This window comes from Apus apus, chromosome 2 (genome assembly GCF_020740795.1).
Source record: "Apus apus isolate bApuApu2 chromosome 2, bApuApu2.pri.cur, whole genome shotgun sequence".
NCBI lineage: Eukaryota > Metazoa > Chordata > Aves > Apodiformes > Apodidae > Apus > Apus apus.
In genome coordinates this window covers 108,415,830-108,432,761 of record NC_067283.1, presented here as the reverse complement: position 1 = coordinate 108,432,761, position 16,932 = coordinate 108,415,830, and the positions used below count along the sequence as shown (strand labels likewise).

General features: G+C 41.4%; 1 protein-coding gene across 1 annotated transcript in view; it reads left to right on the top strand.

The window, feature by feature from the left end:
* Nucleotides 1-1,430: 1,430 nt before the first annotated feature.
* TMEM241 (transmembrane protein 241) overlaps nucleotides 1,431-16,932 on the top strand; it is a 61,379-nt gene continuing 45,877 nt past the window's right edge. The window contains 6 exon segments of the mRNA XM_051612847.1: nucleotides 1,431-1,559; nucleotides 4,002-4,048; nucleotides 6,512-6,589; nucleotides 10,880-10,961; nucleotides 14,380-14,457; nucleotides 15,826-15,851. Coding sequence (XP_051468807.1) covers nucleotides 1,488-1,559; nucleotides 4,002-4,048; nucleotides 6,512-6,589; nucleotides 10,880-10,961; nucleotides 14,380-14,457; nucleotides 15,826-15,851 — 383 coding nt within the window. The 5' untranslated portion in view covers nucleotides 1,431-1,487.

The following is a 16,932-nucleotide window of genomic DNA, read 5'->3' as shown; positions in this document are numbered from 1 at the left end:
TGCTTACACTAGTCTGTAGATACACGTAAACTTTTCCAACTTTTCCCATGCCTTTTCAAAGCTTTACGGGCTGAATTTGTGATGCGAAGTAAAGTGTACTTTTATCTGCAAAGTACACATTTGACATGCTTGCAGATTTTTCAGAGCTTTTTAACACATGCTCTGCAAAGTGGAAATGTCCTGTCATGTACCCTGACATCTCCACAGCACCCATTACAATGGCATGTCGGTGACCTCGGCAGGCCTGGGTGGACCAGACCTTTCAGCACTGGAAAGCTGATGTCTGTTTTGGGCCACCTCCTTACAAACCAGACAGGATTGTGCTGGATGGACTGAAATGCTCAAATTGACTTGGTGTGGTGTAGATGGTCCAGCTGTTGCCCTCTGCTGACTTCTGAGGCTAAAGACAGCAGGTCAGATAGGCTCATTTTGTGGGTTGGATTTGGCCTCTGGTCTACCCGTTAGTGCCCCCCGTGCTCCCCAGTTTAGGCCACGCTCAGTTCCTTATTCATGCTGCTTTGCTCTGTCCTTTAAAAGTAGGGTGAACGTGCAGAGAGTGAGCTGTACTTTGCCCTATCTGAGCAAATCAAGGCGAGACCTGCTGAGATAGGGCCTGGCTCATACCAGATCTGGGAAGAACCAGGCTCACCTAGGCCTAATAAAACAATGCCCAGGGATCATGACTAGGTGGGGCATCTTCAACTGCTTCTCTGCCTCCCTGGGATATTTATAGTTCACACGTCAGCAATGAATCATTGAAAGGGGAAGAGGACTTTGAAGGCCATCTGCCCTTGCAGTGAGCAGAGAGATCTTAAAACTGGAGCAAATTGCTCAGAGCCCCATCAAACCTGACCTCGAATGCTTCCAGGGATGAGGCTGCCACCACCTCTCTGGGCAACCTGTGCCACTGTTCCACCACAGTAGAAAATTTCTTCCTTTAGATATCTAGTCTGAATCCACTCCCTTTCAGCTTAAAACCAGCACCTCTTGTGCTGCCGCTCCATGCCCCTATAAAAAAACCTGCCCGCATCTTCCTTACGAGCCCGTTTCAGGTACTGGGAGGCTGCTCCCTGGAGCCCGCTCTCCTGCCTGAACAGCCCCAGCTCCCTCAGCCTGTCTTCATAGCAGAGCTGCTCCAGCCCTCTGATCATCTGTGTGGCCCTGCTGCGGACCCATTCCAACAGCTCCACGTCCTTCCTGTGCTGGAGTCTCCAGAGCGGGACTCAGCGCTCCAGGTGGGCTCTTCACCAGAGCGGAGCAGAGGGGCAGAATCACCTCCCTGGACCCGCTGCTTGGGATGCAGCCCAGGATCGGGCTGGCTTTCTGGGCTGCGAGCTCTGCCCGCCCAGCCTTCCAGCCGCCGGGGCCCCAGCCCTCCCAGCCCTCGGGCCCGCCCGGCTCCTCCGCGGCCCCGTAAGGAGGCGGCGCCCGGCGCGGCGCGACGCGTGGCTGCGATGGCGGCCGCCGGGCGGGGCGCGCAGTGACAGATGTATTTGAAGAGGCCGGCGGGCGGCCTGGCCTTCTGCCTCTTCCACCTGGCCTCCTACTTCACCAACAAGGTGAGGGCGGGCGCGGGAGCCTCTGGCGTCTCGGCGGGGCCGGGCGATGCGGGCGGCGATGCGGGCGCCGGGCAGTTCCTGCGCTGCGGCGGGACGGGGCCGCGCCTGAGGCGGCGAGGTGAACGCAGGGACCCAGGAGGAGGAGGAGGGACAGCGCCCTCTGCTCACCCAGCCCTACCCGGGGAAAGCCGAGCTCCTCCCGGGGAAGGATTACTCGCGAGTGAAAAAATCCCGGGGTTTCAGCCCAAAAGCCCGCTGCCGCCCCGCCCCGTGTGCGCTGTCAGAGGGGGAGATGCCTGTCTTCTCCCGCCGGCCCCGTTTTCCTCAGTGTCCGGTGGCTTTACCTTTCCGTGACGTGTATGTTTCAGTTATGGCATGTTGAGGAGAGTAAAGGGGTGACCATCGTCTTATTCAAATGAATGCAATGTTGATTATCGACCCAGGAACTGCGCTGCTTTGAAAGCAACATTGGTGCAGGACGTACTTTTTTGTTGGGTGTCTGGCAACCACTGAATGCACAGTCATTCCCAAAAGAAAATAATAAACTGGGTTGGGTTGGAAGGGACCTTTAAAATCATCTAGTTCCAACCCCCCCTGCATGGGCAGGGTCACCTCCCACTAGTCCAGGTTGCTCCAAGCCCCATCCAACCTGGCCTTGAACCCTTCCAGGGATGGGGCAGCCACAGCTTCCCTGGGCAACCTGTGCCAGGGTCTCACCACACTCAATCTGTTAGCTAGAACACTAGTACCAAGTGTCCAAGGGAAAAATCTGAAATCTCATTACAGTAGTAGTGGAACAAATACTAATTTCCATGGACCCTTTGACAGTTTAATTAACCTCAAATTAAGGACAAGAACTCTGTTTTCCACTGTGCAGCTTAATTGCCTGTAGCTAATGCTGAAATGTCTAAGCAGAAAGAGAAGCAGGCTGAGGATGGTCACTTTATGAATACAATTGCATAGTTTAAATGCAGTTTGGTGTAGTTTGTTGACTCTGGGAGGAAGAGATAGGCTAACCACTCCTTGCTGTCCTATTTGTCAGAGGGTGTGTCTGTGTTTCTGGTACAGATTTCTGAAAGGAAAGACGTTTTTGAAGCAATCAGGGTATGGATTTCCTGAGGGAGAGTTAGGGAAAAGCAGCATTTCAAAAGTGAAAATGAAACCTTTTCTCAGCATTGGCCACTGGTTTTTATTCCAAGGTATACTTGCCATTAAGGATGACCAAAAGTAGGCTGAAGTCCAGACGTGAAGTTTGTAGGGAGAAATAACAAGCTTGATTAGACAAATCGCTAGGATTGGCGGTTAGTTAAACAGAAAGGGGCTAGAAGAGCTGCTGAATTGCATCATGCATTGGAAAATGTACCTGGCTTAGCAGTACTTGAGAGAAAGTTGAAAGGACTTTGACCTAGGGCCTCCATTTTCGAACTTGAATGTAGGTTTTGGTGTATTAAAATTAAAAATAACCAGAATATAGACCTTTAAGTTGTTGCAGATGGTACATAAACCCAAGTGGGCGATACAGACATGTGGAGGTTATAGACATGAGGAGGTATATTGGCCTCTGTATATTGATGCCAGCTTCTTAGCGACACCACCGAGACTGAAAAACTGGACCTTACAAAGTGCTCAGCACAGTTTTCTCTCTGTAGGAAGCTTTCAGCATCTCCTGTTGTTGCTGACAGCTTCTGCTGGCTTTAGGAAGGAATAGCAAGTACTTTTCCTTTCGTCTGAGGCAGCTTTAGTCATTCTTTTACTTTGCAGACATAGTATTTGTACACTTCATTGTGAAAAGCTGTTAGGTTCTGATGTACATACAGAAAGGCATGCATATTTCTGCCTCATATTTGCATATATGCATATACAGTGGGAAAAGACCCTAGCATCCATATATGCAGATCTTGACAAAGCATGCTAAAGCAGTGACACAGAGGCTTTGTTTCTCTTTCCCCCCATATATTACATCTCCAAAGGACTTTACACAAAATGGTGTGTGAACAGAATGTGAGGTCTGTAAGATGAATTAATCATCAGGAGACAATTATGTTAAGATTATTGGTCTTCATTTTGCCAAAGTTCACCTGTGTGGTATGATATGATTTTGATTCACAAGTGTTCCTTTTTTTCCTGTTAATCCTTTTCCCATTCAGTGTGATGCATGGAGTATGTTCAGAAAGTCAAAGAGCAGTTCAGGCAGCCTTCTCTCCATCTTTCAGTGTGTCCACTCCATATCTTACGTATTTCAGTGTCTGCTGCCTTCCACAGAGACTAGGGCAGCAGCCAGCAGTTCTGCCATGGAAAGAGAAATTACTGAAAACTTTTTTTGGTCTTTTTAATTTTTTTATTTTGGTAGAAACTTTTTGTGTTTGTTGCTCTCATGATTGACTGTTAATGTTTTAATGCTGTAGATGTTTGCTCTCCATTAATTTGGTGTTTGTTTTCCAGTATGTCCTGTCTGTCCTGAAATTCACCTACCCTACCCTTTTTCAAGGGTAAGTACTGTTTTAAGAATACAGTCGTTTGAAAAATGACTTTAATCAGTAAATGTATTGCTGTTCCATGCTGAAGCTAACTTTAGTACCTCTTGTCATTACTGGCTTTTGCTGTCTAGAGAGCATACTCCATGAAACCCCAATAAAGCATTCATTAATGTGTTTTGGTTGATTATAAAACATGGTGATGGTGATGTAATGAAGTTATATAGACTTCATAATTGCTTATTTTTCTGAAAGTCTTGTGCTTCAGCAGAGAAAAGTAGCCATTATAGTACAGCCTGTCTTCTTTGGAAATGTCATTCATTTGTGCTTGGCGTTTGTTGTAACTACATTACAAGTCACTGTTGTATCTTAATGGTTGTAATGAGAAATGTAATGTTTTGCCAAGTGTCCATATATACCATCAGTGCTGTTAGTAATTTGTGAGACCTTTAGTGAAAATCTGGCCTTTTAGAGTCAAGACTTCCCCCATTTATTCTTTTGATACAATGATAGAATCTGCAGACACTGGGTATCTTTAATTCCTTTACTGCTGCTTAGCATGGCTTACAGCTTTGCCTGACTTTTGGGCTCAGAACTGTGGTTAACTCTAGGAATCATTGCCTTTGGAATCTCCATTTTCTTTGAGTGTACTCAGCTCTACTAAGTATGCAACAAATGCTTTCTTCCGTTCTGACACACACACACAATCTCTTGGACAAGGTTTTTATCATACAGGGAAAGGGTTTTGCATAATGTGTGTAAAATACAAGTGTGGTAAGTCAACAATAAAAAAGCACATTTCAATGGCAAGCAACGACGTTATGGTATCTGTGTTACCACAGTTATTTCCTTTTTCTATTATTTGGAAATGCATCTCAGCATCTTAAAATTTTTCCCTAAGTTCTGGCTTTTAAAGGTGACCATTCCTTGAAAATTAAGTGGCTCAGATGCACCTTCATTTAGAACTGTGACAGAATGAGCAAAGAAGGAAAAGCGTGTTATTCTCAGTGCATGTAATTATTGTTCATTGCTATTATTTTTGTTCCCTGTGTAACCTAAGACTATATTGCGTAGTTCTAAGGATCTGGAACTGTTAAGACTTCAACTTCTGTCCTTAAAACCCAAGACAAATGGAAATTATTCAGAATAAAGTTAATGGGAATTCATGCACTGGTAGAGCATGGTAAAGCTGTGGCAAACATCGGGACTACCTGGCTTTTAAGCTCTCATATGCTTCTGATTTAAAAAAGGTGAAGTGAGCTGTGATAGTAGCATCAAATATTCATCATACCAATGTTCACAAGGAGCTCGCTCTTCTCTGACACTGTCCAACTGTATGTAATACTGCACAGAGTGAATATTTTTTTTTAGTGTACGTGTGAGAGAGATTTTAAATAACTGCTTAAATGCATTGCAGTGAATGGGAATAATAAATGAAATAATGTCTGTACTTGTTACAGATATTAATGTGATTTAACACTGTGGTACAGGATCTCTGTCTGAAGTAGATGTTGAAGGATTTTCACCCAAGGAACATGAAACACCCCTCTGAAAACCACTAGCTTAAGGAAGAAGGAAGCTAATAACTTATTTTAAAGTCTTAAAAAAAAAGTGTGTATCACTACTAATTTTAAGTTATCTGCAAGCATTTCCAAGGCTTCTTATACTATTTCCATTATAGACTAAGGAATGCCTTTATGATAGTAAAATTCATTAATTAAGACAGTGCAGAATGTATGTAATTGTTATCTACCTTTTTAATGAGAAAACTGCGGTATTGTGGTTTATATGCAAGGTTGTCTGGCTCTAAAGATGTTTTCTCTAGAACCTCTGAATCAGAGGCTCATGCAGCATAATGATGTTATTGTTGATGGCATTTCGCTTGGTGCTTGCTACACAAGATGCAGGGGGGGGAAAGCAGTTTGAGTAAGTTTGTAATCTAAGCCCAGCATGAATAACCATGGGAAGTCATAGAGCTAATATTTTAAACCACTAGGGCTACACATGCCATCCTTGGGGCCTGTTATTCAGCTGAAGCGAGTCTTTGAATCCTGAAATCATGTTTATTTGTTATAGCAATGACACTTTATATAAGAAAAGATACTTGTCTCTTGTCACATGCCTTGCACCTTCAGATCATCGTGGCTGTAACATTACTATTATTATTGTAAAACGTGTGGGAAGAGATGAGAAAATGGGGATTCGATAATATTACTAAAGTAATTGTGGTAGATGGTAATTTACAAAACATTTGAAACAGGAGATGGAAGCCCCAGAGTATTAGAAACTTCGGAGGAAATAGAGGCCCACAAAAATGAAAGATGCAAAGTGGAATAGTGGCATCCCTGGAAACCTAGAGGAACAGTAGATAACTTCAATCATGGGTGTGCTGGGGGAAATTCTGTGGATTCTAAGGTCATGCTCCACATGGTTAAAAAGGACAAACAATTCAGAAGTGCTGTTTTGTTTCTATTTCAGGTGGCAGACATTAGTGGGTGGACTTCTGCTTCATGTCTCCTGGAAGCTGGGCTGGGTGGAGATAAACTTGAGTTCAAGGTACTGTGGGGTTTTCAGTGTCTGCTAAATATTTCTTTTCCGTACCTGGGTTATGACAAAGCTAAGTTGGTTGTGGAAGTTACTGATTTGCTAAAATATAAGTCTGTGTGTGTGTGTTTGTATGTGTTCTGCTTCACAGGTGTAGGAAAGAGCTTGTGTTTTAGTCTAATGAATGTTTGTGACACACACTTCAGCTGATGACTAATACAAAGTGGATTCAATTTAACCCCTTGGTAAGACAATAAAAAAACTTAGCCATTAGTGAAAACCATAAGGATAACTTATCTGTCTCTCCACATCTCTTCCCTGGATTATTTTATAGTATTGTAAGAGGAACCTTGCTAACGTGCAGTGAAGTTCACAAATGTGATCGGTCTTTTTCTCCAGGAAGCCTGTCCCACAAATGGGAATAATTCACCCTTTCCTAACTAGCTTTTATAACCACAGAGCAAGAGCAGCTATTGCAGTACAGGACTGATATAATAATAAAACTCCAAATTCAAAGGTGCTATGTAGACAAAGATCATCTGCCTGAAGTGAATGTGACAACTCAGAAGAGTTGTGCTCTGCTCAGGTGGATCCATTCTGCAGTACTGGTTGTGGCATATCTTTTTTTATTTCCCAATATGTTGTAATTTAGAAGATGTATGCCCACAGCAATTGTTCAATCTCCATCTCTGGAGATAGAAAAAACTTACTGGACAATGACTCGAGTAATGTGACTTGGCTCTGAAGCTGGGGTGGAGTGGACTAGATGACTGCTAGAGTTACCTTCTAATGTAACTTTATTCAGTGATTCTGTATTTGCAAGTGATAAGTGGTGAGTTTTCTGCTGGGATTCAAACAGTTGTCTGGTGAAACTGAATCTCCTCATTTGGAATGAAATCCTGCATGTATGTCAGAAGAACCTGACTAAGTTCTGTTTTTGTGTCCATGCAAGTGACTACATCACCACAGAAACTTAAGTGAAGCTGTAAATGGAAACAGAATGGATATGTCCTATCTTTTATCTGTAGTGTAGATAAAATAGGGACATTGGTGTAAAAGCTGTCAGTGATAAAGGAAGAGGCAGGATTAGGGTCCAAACCTTGCTTTAGTGGCATTTACTGATACATATATTGATAGAAAATGCATATTGTTTATGCAGAGTTTGTCTTCACAGGACAGTCTAAAGGACAAAGGGATACAGCCATCAGTAACATCATTTTAGCCTAACTTTTCATCACTAGATGATTACTTTTGCTTGAATTCATGACATTGAAGAAGTTGAATATTTTTTTCCAGCTTGAAAAAGATGTTTTGTTTTTCTTCAAAACTTGAAGCACATTAAAGAAAATACTGGGCAAGAGCCTTTTTATGCTGTTGAAGGGAATGCTTTTACCTAAAAAATGTTTTGATGAAAAAAGAAGTTCGTGTTTTGGCTATGCAGACTTTAGGCCACTAGATGTCAGCACACCGTTGGAAAAGTGATTAAAATACATCTTGAGAAACCTCTTCATTGCTTTAGACAATACGGAATGCCTGTTCTAGAGAAGACTGAATTAAATTGCCAGGTTTAATTGATATGTTTTGGCTATATTTCAGCCAACGACTTAAGCATGAGTTTAAATGTCTTTAGAAGAATTAGGCGCATGCTTTAATGCTTTGCTGCACTGGACTTGTAGCACATGTCTCCTGTATTAAAAAAGAAAACCCAAAACCAACCCCAACCCCCTCCAAAAAAAACCCAAAAATGCAATAAAAAGACTCCCCAACATACAAACATAATGTCTCAAAGCTTCTATCTACCGCTCAAGTTCTTTCCCCCTCCAAAGGTGAGGGCATTTCCCCTCCTCTTACAGAATATTGTTCTCTGAATCTGGTTGGGTTTGGTTGGGTTGGGGTTTTTTTGGTACGTGTGTAGAATATGTAAGAACACCATACCCACTCCCCAGTCTTGTCATACTTCAAATGATACATTTCTACCCGTTGTTTGTTTATTTCTACAAAGTCTCAGTACTTCTGCCATGTGGACTGATTTCATATGTTTTTTGAACCAGTTCAGGTTTTCCCAGCGTGCCTCAGTGCAATTATTTGATTGCATGGATATCATAACCCTTTGTCTAGAGCCAGGAATACTAGCTTCACAATAAAGACCAAATAAAAAATAGATTACTTAGAGTAGTTTCTCTTAGGTTTTGTGGATATCCCGCTTTTCATCTGCTTCTCCCCAGTACTCCCAGCTGTAAGGGACACTGTTGGCATCATCATTGCTTCTAATAGATGAATGGTGACTGTCTGCAAAACTTGTATCCAAAGCAAGGGCTCTGTGGAGCACAGAGGGATATGTGTAGCATCTGCATAATGCTTCCAGTGCTGAGATCTGCCACCCAGCTGCTGTCTAGCCCTTCTAGGCACATAAGTCCTATGTGTTCTGGTTGGCATTTCTTGTACTGCTGAATTTTCCTCACAGCTAAGCAGCAGTTCAGAGTCTTGCTTAAACCAGGGCTTCAAAGTGTGTGTTTTGGGAGAAGTTACCCATATGCTTTAGTGGGCTTTGGATCTACTAGCCCTACAACCACAAGCATGTCATTTCTTTCATGTCACAGAGCTTTCCTGTTTTGCAGGTGCATCACTGTATTGCCAACATAAGAAGCTACTAATTAGTTTATATACAAGACAGATTGTTGGTCCTAACACATATGTGCATTCTTTTTTAGTCCTGAAATTCCCACTTGGCAGTGTAAAATTCTATCCTTACATCATAGAAAAAGCATCTGAAGTTGTTTTCCATTGCACTTTGCAGTATTGCATTCGAGATGTAGCTGTATTTGGGTTTCCTAGAATTTAGTGGTGGAGAACATGAGGGTGTGTTATGTTCTAAATGAAAATTCTGTTTTCATCTTGTGTTCCTTTCATCTTCCCAGCCTTTCTTTCTTTTCTTTCCTCCCCCTTTCTTCCATTTGTTGCAGTTCCAGTCAGGTGGGGGTATCTTTGTTGGTGTCTCATGTGAACTTGTTGGTAATGAGGTATGACAGTTTTAGATCCTGGTCTCAGTGAAATTCCAGTTAAAGTCAATAACCTTAAAATAAACAGTGTGTTTATTAAAAAGGTTGGTGACTACCCCCAAAAAACCCAGAACAAATATTTATGCCAGTGAAAGATATTTTCATTACCCTGTGTTTTTGATCAAGTAGCTTAGAAAATGATGAATTAAAAAAAGAGGAAATGAGAAGTTTAAGGTTTTTTTCCTTGTCTGTGCTTACATGAATCTTTGGGCACGTTTTATCTTCATTCAGACTGTTCTGATTTAATGATTTATTGATCTATTTTTATTGTGTTCCACAAAGTGTGGTAGTGTAGCCGTACCTATAATGAGGTTTTAGCTCTTAGATGTTGGTTGGAAGTGTAATCCAAATTAAGGAACTACAAACAGTTTGGTTTAATTTTGAGAGCCAGCATTATTCACTAACATTTGCTTGACTTTAGTCCAAAGCTTGGGAAGAGTGAATGGGGTAGCAGTGGGAAGTCTTTGGATCAGGCCCTTGGAGCACTGCTACTCCTTTCCTCCCTTGCTCAAACCCTTGCATTATTCTCTCTGAAATTTACCTGATCCCATTGTGCCTTTAAGTACCAAGAGCATAAAGGGAAAAGTGCAAATTCTGAAGCCCCTTTTCAGAATGGAAAGCTGACCCTACTGCAGTAACCACAGCTAAAAAAAATATCAGATCAATCTGCAATGACTTCATTCCTCCTTTAGTTGTCGAACTGCCTCTAGGAGTTTGGCTCAGTCAAAGGAGTGCTTGAGACAGGCTCCCACAGAGACAATCTGATCTTTAGGAATAATCTCTTCATAAATCTGGCTGAGAAATGACTGTGTGGGTGGGCAAGTGTGTTTGTACATGGTAAAAATGTGTGCTGTCTGTGCAAGTACACCATTTTCTGCCTTCATTTGTCAGTTTTTCTTCCTTTTACAGTGAATCAAGGAAATCAGTTGAAATTTCTCTCCCTTAAAACCAATAGGAGTAATTGCTGTGAAAAAATTTTGCAGGGAGAGAAGCCAGAGAGAGTAAGAGAAAGAAAACATCTGCAGATATCTCCTATCTGGGATTGGATGAAGTGATTAATTTCTGTTCTCAGACTTCTTTACTACATGGGAGGAATACTGAACAGTCAGACAATGAATTTAATATGCACACCTTTGAAGTATATGTACTTACATACATATTATTATATTCCTTGCAAGCAACTGTTGCTGACTGTATGTGAACAGAATGTGGTGAAGTAATGGTATTTTAATTGTTTTCACAGATCTGAAATCCTGTCATGGCTTCCTGCTTCAGTACTGTTTGTTGGCATTATTTATGCTGGCTCCAGGGCACTGTCTAGATTGGTAAGAAATGCACAAGTAAAAGCCTCTTGAACATTCCCTTCATACAAGGTGTTTGATGCTGTTCTGGGGTTGAGGGCAAAGAGGGGAAGAGGAGTGTTAGTAATACATTGTTAATGGTGCTAAAGCAGCAGCCCAGTCATAGGAAGTGTGTAGCAGGATCAAAAAGCACTTCCATGGCAGTCCAAAGTAGCCAGCATCTCTCTAGAGTACTCAGTGTTTTGCAGAATAGATCCTCACTGGTCTGAATTGTGCAAGTAGCGAAGAAGCTGAAGAAGTTTTGACCTGTAACTTTGCAAAAGGGGGAATGGGGCTGTGGGATCTGTGGGAAATCCTGCCAGGGAAAAAATGAAGATAATTTCTGTTAGAGTCTTTTGATGCTTTACAAGATTTGAAAAAATTAATTGGAGGTCAGAAAGAGATCATGGGAAGGGTTAGATGGATCAGTTCTATGATCCATTTGAATTGCAATAAGCCACCAAATGTTTAGAGAATATCAAATCTGCTTTAATTAAAGTTGAATTATTTTTACCTAAATGGTACAGTCTTTCTGAAAAACAGAACAGAAAAAAAAACAAACAAAACCAAAAAGCTACGACGTTTTTAAAAAACGACAATGTCTTATTGATGTTATGCAGTCTTCAAGGCCAGATTCTGCACTAGTTCCCTTCTGCATTCTTTCAGTGGATCTTAATATAATTCCAGAGCCAGCTCCTACATTTCAAGAAGGCTCAAAAGGGAGTTTTTGACACGATTCTGCTTGTAGTGATCCCTTGAACATCCTGGTGGAGAGGTAGGGCAGAAAAGGACAGGAGGTCTCTGTCCTCATAAAGAAGGCTGAGTGCCTTATCTCTAACTTAAGTGACCTTTGGAAAGCACAGGCCTGTGCTCAGAAGCCCCATGCCTTGAAATTGGAGTCATAGAGTCATTTTGGTTGGAAAAGACCATTGACTCATTGAGACTCATTGAGTCCAACCATTAACCTAACTGTACCAAGTTGGGTGCTAAACCAGCTAACCCAAAGCATCTCCAGAGATGGTGATTCAACCCCCTATCTGGGCAGCCCATTCCAATGTTTGATAACCCTTTCAGTGATGGAAGTTTCTTATAATATCCAGTCTAATTAGCTCTGTCTTGGGCTGATTGCGTTTACTTCCTCTTGGTTCCTTGTCAGAGCAAGTTCCATTGGGCTTCTCTGGTGTAAACTGAGCAAAGATCCCTAAGGAGAGCCTGTCCAGAAACAGCAATAAAGCCTGGGCAGCATCATCTTTTCTGTCTGCTCACCTGGGAGGTGGAGGAGAAATGAATCACATCTTCTCTGCTTTTTCTTCTTACTTCCTACTCAGCCTGTAAGTTACCTTGTTTCCCTCCTGTACCAGCTCTGGTCATTCAAGAGTGAGATACACTGGAGTGGCAGAGGGGCTGTGAATAGTTTTGATTTGTATCCCAAATGTTTTGTTTCATAAGGAACATCTCTCATTTCTGAATGGGTTTTTGTTGTACATGAATGGGGATTTAGAGGCCTAACACTGTGGCTGTTCTAGGAGGAAAGACAAAATGACAAATAGTCTTAGGCCATAGTTGCTATGTAATGCCTTGTACTGGGGCTAGATTCAGTCCTACACAGAAGCTTTACTTAGCATAACTTTTGAATAAGGCAATTTTAAGACACAGTGAGAAGGAAAATGGACTCCCCTAAACTCATATCTGAGTTGGCTCACCTCAGCAGTGCTTTTCAATTAGGCGGATTAATTCCTAAAGGAGAAATTTTGTGGTCAAAGCCAGGAATGCCCACTTTCAAACAATCCCATATACTGGCAGGGCTACACTCTTAATTTCTGTTTGTGCCTCTCCCTAGAGGTGCTGGCAGTCTCCCCTGCCCAGGAGTTCAGGGCTGGAACTGGAGGAGGGCTGCTTAGCTCTCGAGTGTGATGCATTAACAAAGGTATGCAGAGCTGTGAGGGGAGGTTTGGACAGAGTCTATTCACTCTGCCTGCCCAACCAGTAAACCTTTAGTTTCAGCAGCATTAACCCCACTCACAAACTTAAGAAATACTCACATCAAAGACAATAGACATATGGAGAAGGTTAACTGGGCTAGGCGAACTGGAGCCATTGTTGGCTCCAAAACACATTTGGAGGAGCCAAAGGCAGGGAGGAGGAAAAAAACCCCCGATAAATTGGCTTCATAAAAGAAAGAATGTAATTTCTGCTGTCAATTTTCCCTGTGTGTAGTTATGTCTTGTATTTCCTATTATTGTGCCAGGCTCAGGCTGCTTGTGTTAGATACTTCTGGTTGTACGTTCTCAGTTTTCCAGCAACAGGCTTAAGAATTGGTTTTCAGAATTGGTGAAAACTTCATGCCCATTGTGTTTGTGTGATTTTCAGTCCTTGCTAATTGAGAGGTATTAAAAGTTATCTTGGTGTAACTGTTGTGTATATGGATCCACCCAAGTTGTTGTGACTTAAAATGATTAATTTGTGATGTTTATCCAGCTTTATGGGAAGGAAAAGAAAAATCCAGAAAATCCAGATTTCTAAATACAAAGTCAAATCTAAGAGATACCTGCTACATACATCACTTGGTATTTAAAAAGCAGGGATATGACTGAGAAATTAACTCTTTCTCTACCTGTATGATTTAAATACTATACACAAGAGGGGAAATACTACTTCCTAAAATTGCCTTAGTCTTTAGATTATCTTAATCAGAGCAGAGAATTACTTCTGTTTCAGCTGTCTGAGAGACCATGAATCTGATTTGGAGGTAGTATTATGAGCCACTAATTCTGGTCGGGTTTGCCTGGGGCGATGGGTGTTTGATTCATTACTGTTATCACTGGTGTTTGTTTCTTAATGATTTCATGTTGGGATGGTGTCCAGATACCTCAGTGGGTATAATTTCAACATCACTTGTGTGTGAGCTATTACATTTCCAGCCTAACTTTGGGCAGCTCTTCCTAGCAGTAACTGAAAGCAATCACCCAAAATAATCTTGCCCATAGTTCTGTTGCTAGGAGTTACACTGTATTGCTAGCAGCAATAGACAGAGACAGGAAAACTAATGAGAACTCTTTACCGAGGAGGCTGCAGATATTTGAACAAAGAGGCAAAACTAGAGGCAGAAACCTGGAGCAAATCTCAACAAGGCAGCTGCCTACAAACAATCTGACTGGGCACTCATAAGTGTGAGAAGCATGCAAGGTCTGCATTTTAAGATGCCTGTGCTGTGAAACAGCAATTGGAATGGGTCTAAGTCCCTTTTAGGAGATGTGGCATGGGTTTGCAGCTTAAATAAAATAAATAAATCAAACCCAAACCCACAAACACGTGGGACAGATGTCCCTAAGAGGAGTGCCCCTTCCTGTGTGGGTGACTGTTCTGTGTTGATTTGGGTGTTTTTGTTCTCTCCCAATGGCAGCCAATCCCAGTGTTCCTCACCATGCACAATGCAGCAGAAGTTATAACCTGTGGGTTCCAGAAGTTTGTGCAGAAAGAGGTAATTGATCTACTAATTGATACAAGGTACCTCTTGTGATACAACTACCCTATATCAAGACACCTGCTTTCCTTTAATATGGGCATTAGTGCCATGTGCTTTTCTAGTCTTGCTGTGATAATCTTAAATGAGACCCCGAGAGCACTTTGCTGTTGACAGGTATCTGTGTTGTTGTTTTCTTTTCCTCTTTAGTTGATGAAACACTGCAAATGTGTATTTACAGTTTGATCTGCATTTTTCAGACTGGCTTGTTCCTGCTTGTTTTTTCTTCTGAGAATTACTGTTGCCCCAAATAAGAATCTCATTGTTTGAGCTGAGAGGGAGGAGGACTGGGTGCTTGGATCTAACCAGTATGATGTATCTAGTATTTTATGCATTGTATGATTATAGATAAATCACATCTCCACATGAAATGCAGGAAAAGTAGTGGATTTTTTTATTTGTTTTGAATGCTTGAGAATCTGTCCCAGGACCTGTTAAAGTCAGAAAAGTAATTCCTGTTCCTTTTAGCAAGAGCTGGGTTTGTTTCTCACAAACTATATTGGGGATCCTTCTTATTAGGCTATGAAATGTTTCTCTAATTGACCAGAGAGCTGCTGCGTGAGGTATGACTGGGAAATCATTAACCACAAAGTTGTTTCTACAGTGGCCTCTGGCTTGCTGATCTTCCATTCATTACCTTTGTTGTGTATATAGAAGACAAATAAATGTCCCATGTTTGCTACTCCTAACAAACTGAAGAGGTCACCAAGGTTATGCTTGAAGGACATAGCAGTGTGTACCATGGCATGTTCCTGTTGCATCATCCTCTCATTAGTGTCCCTATCAAAGTGTTTCGTATTTTCCTTCTAGCTCACATGTTTATGTCTCCTCTCTTGGAAAACAAAAGTCCTATGGACAAGGATAATGCAAGGTCTTTCTGAGAACCTTCTGGAGAACAATTTTGGACCAAAAAATTGAGAAACTCACATGAGTTTAGACCAAGACTGATTTGACTGGGGTAGAAGCTAATTAAGAATGCCCAATATTTGAGTACATGCCAAACATTGTTTAGATATAGTTCAAGTTAAGTTTGAGCACCACGTATAAAGCTAACATCTGGTTTTAGGTCTTATGTGCTGGTAAGTAATCTGGAGATATAAAGTAAGTTGACGTAGGCTGATCTGTATTCTTAATTCTTTTTTTTTCAAATTAAATTTGTGAAACAGTGCGTGAACATAATGGACTGTTAAATCTTTCTCACCGGATTTTTTATGTGTTTGATGTAGTAAGTGTTATCACTTTCCTGCTTTTCGTAGAGAAAGCACTATTTCACCATTTTTATTTTTAAATTTAATTTTTTAAAACGAATATTTTCTTTTTTTACAGCAGGCCTCTCATCTGAAAGTCTGTAGGTAAGCTTTTAAAACTACTCAGATTCAGATTCAGACTTGTTTTGGCTCCAGCTTCTGTATTTGCTGCAGATAATGGCACACCAAAACAATGAAGAATGTAAGGCACATTCCTGTGGGCGATGGGCGATGAGTCTAAATTGCAACATAGGAGCAATTAAATATTTTTAAGGTATTTTTTTTTTAACCATTGCTTACATAGATACATTTTTTTCCTCCTGAAAATAAAAAAGCCAGAAGACCAGTCTTTCTGAATAACAAAGCAGTGCTTTTAAGTATGTTTTTGGAAAGAAGATAGAAATCATATTTGAAGTTCCAGTGGGTAATCTTAAACAGTAAAAGATAATGAATGTGATAGAAAATTGTGAAAAATGCCTTTTCTGAGAAAGAAAAGCTGAGTGATATGCAGTTCTGCTAGAACCACTTCTATTAACCTACACAACCTACCAACCCTTGTTGGCCCTAGTTGTTTAGGCTTAAAAAATGAGATAGTAAAGAGACAAACAGAAGTCAGGCAGTCATGTATTGATTCTCCCCATCCCCTTGAAGAACATGTATTTGCTGTCCTCTACATTCTGTAATCTTTTAGCTGTATTTAGATTGGGTAATGCTGGGTTATTATTTAGTGTACTTAGAGGCACCATTTTCCTGATTTTCTTCCTGTTGTTTCCATTATCTGACTTACTGTGGCCTTGTTTTCACCACTGGGTTATTATCAAGGATGCCAGGTTTTTTATCATCTTTATTCTGTCTTTTCCCATGCCCCTAGACGGCAGGAAAATAAGCTGCAAAAGCCAGTGTTTGTTATTATTTATAGTGACTGTCCAAAGAAATTCCACATCAGCCTGTAGAAATACTGATTCAGCCACAGGTTAAGAATTTGTTGAGTCGCATCAGTGGACTAGGGGAGGACTTGAGCTGTTGTTAAGCCATTTCTAGTCTGATACCACTTACTCCCACTTTACTGCGTTCTGGAGTTACACCATAACTTCTAATGGAGTCACTTCTGCTGGTGTTGTGCTAGGTAATTCACCTGAATAGAAGAACTTTTTGGTAGCCATTCACATCCAGAAATTTATTGATT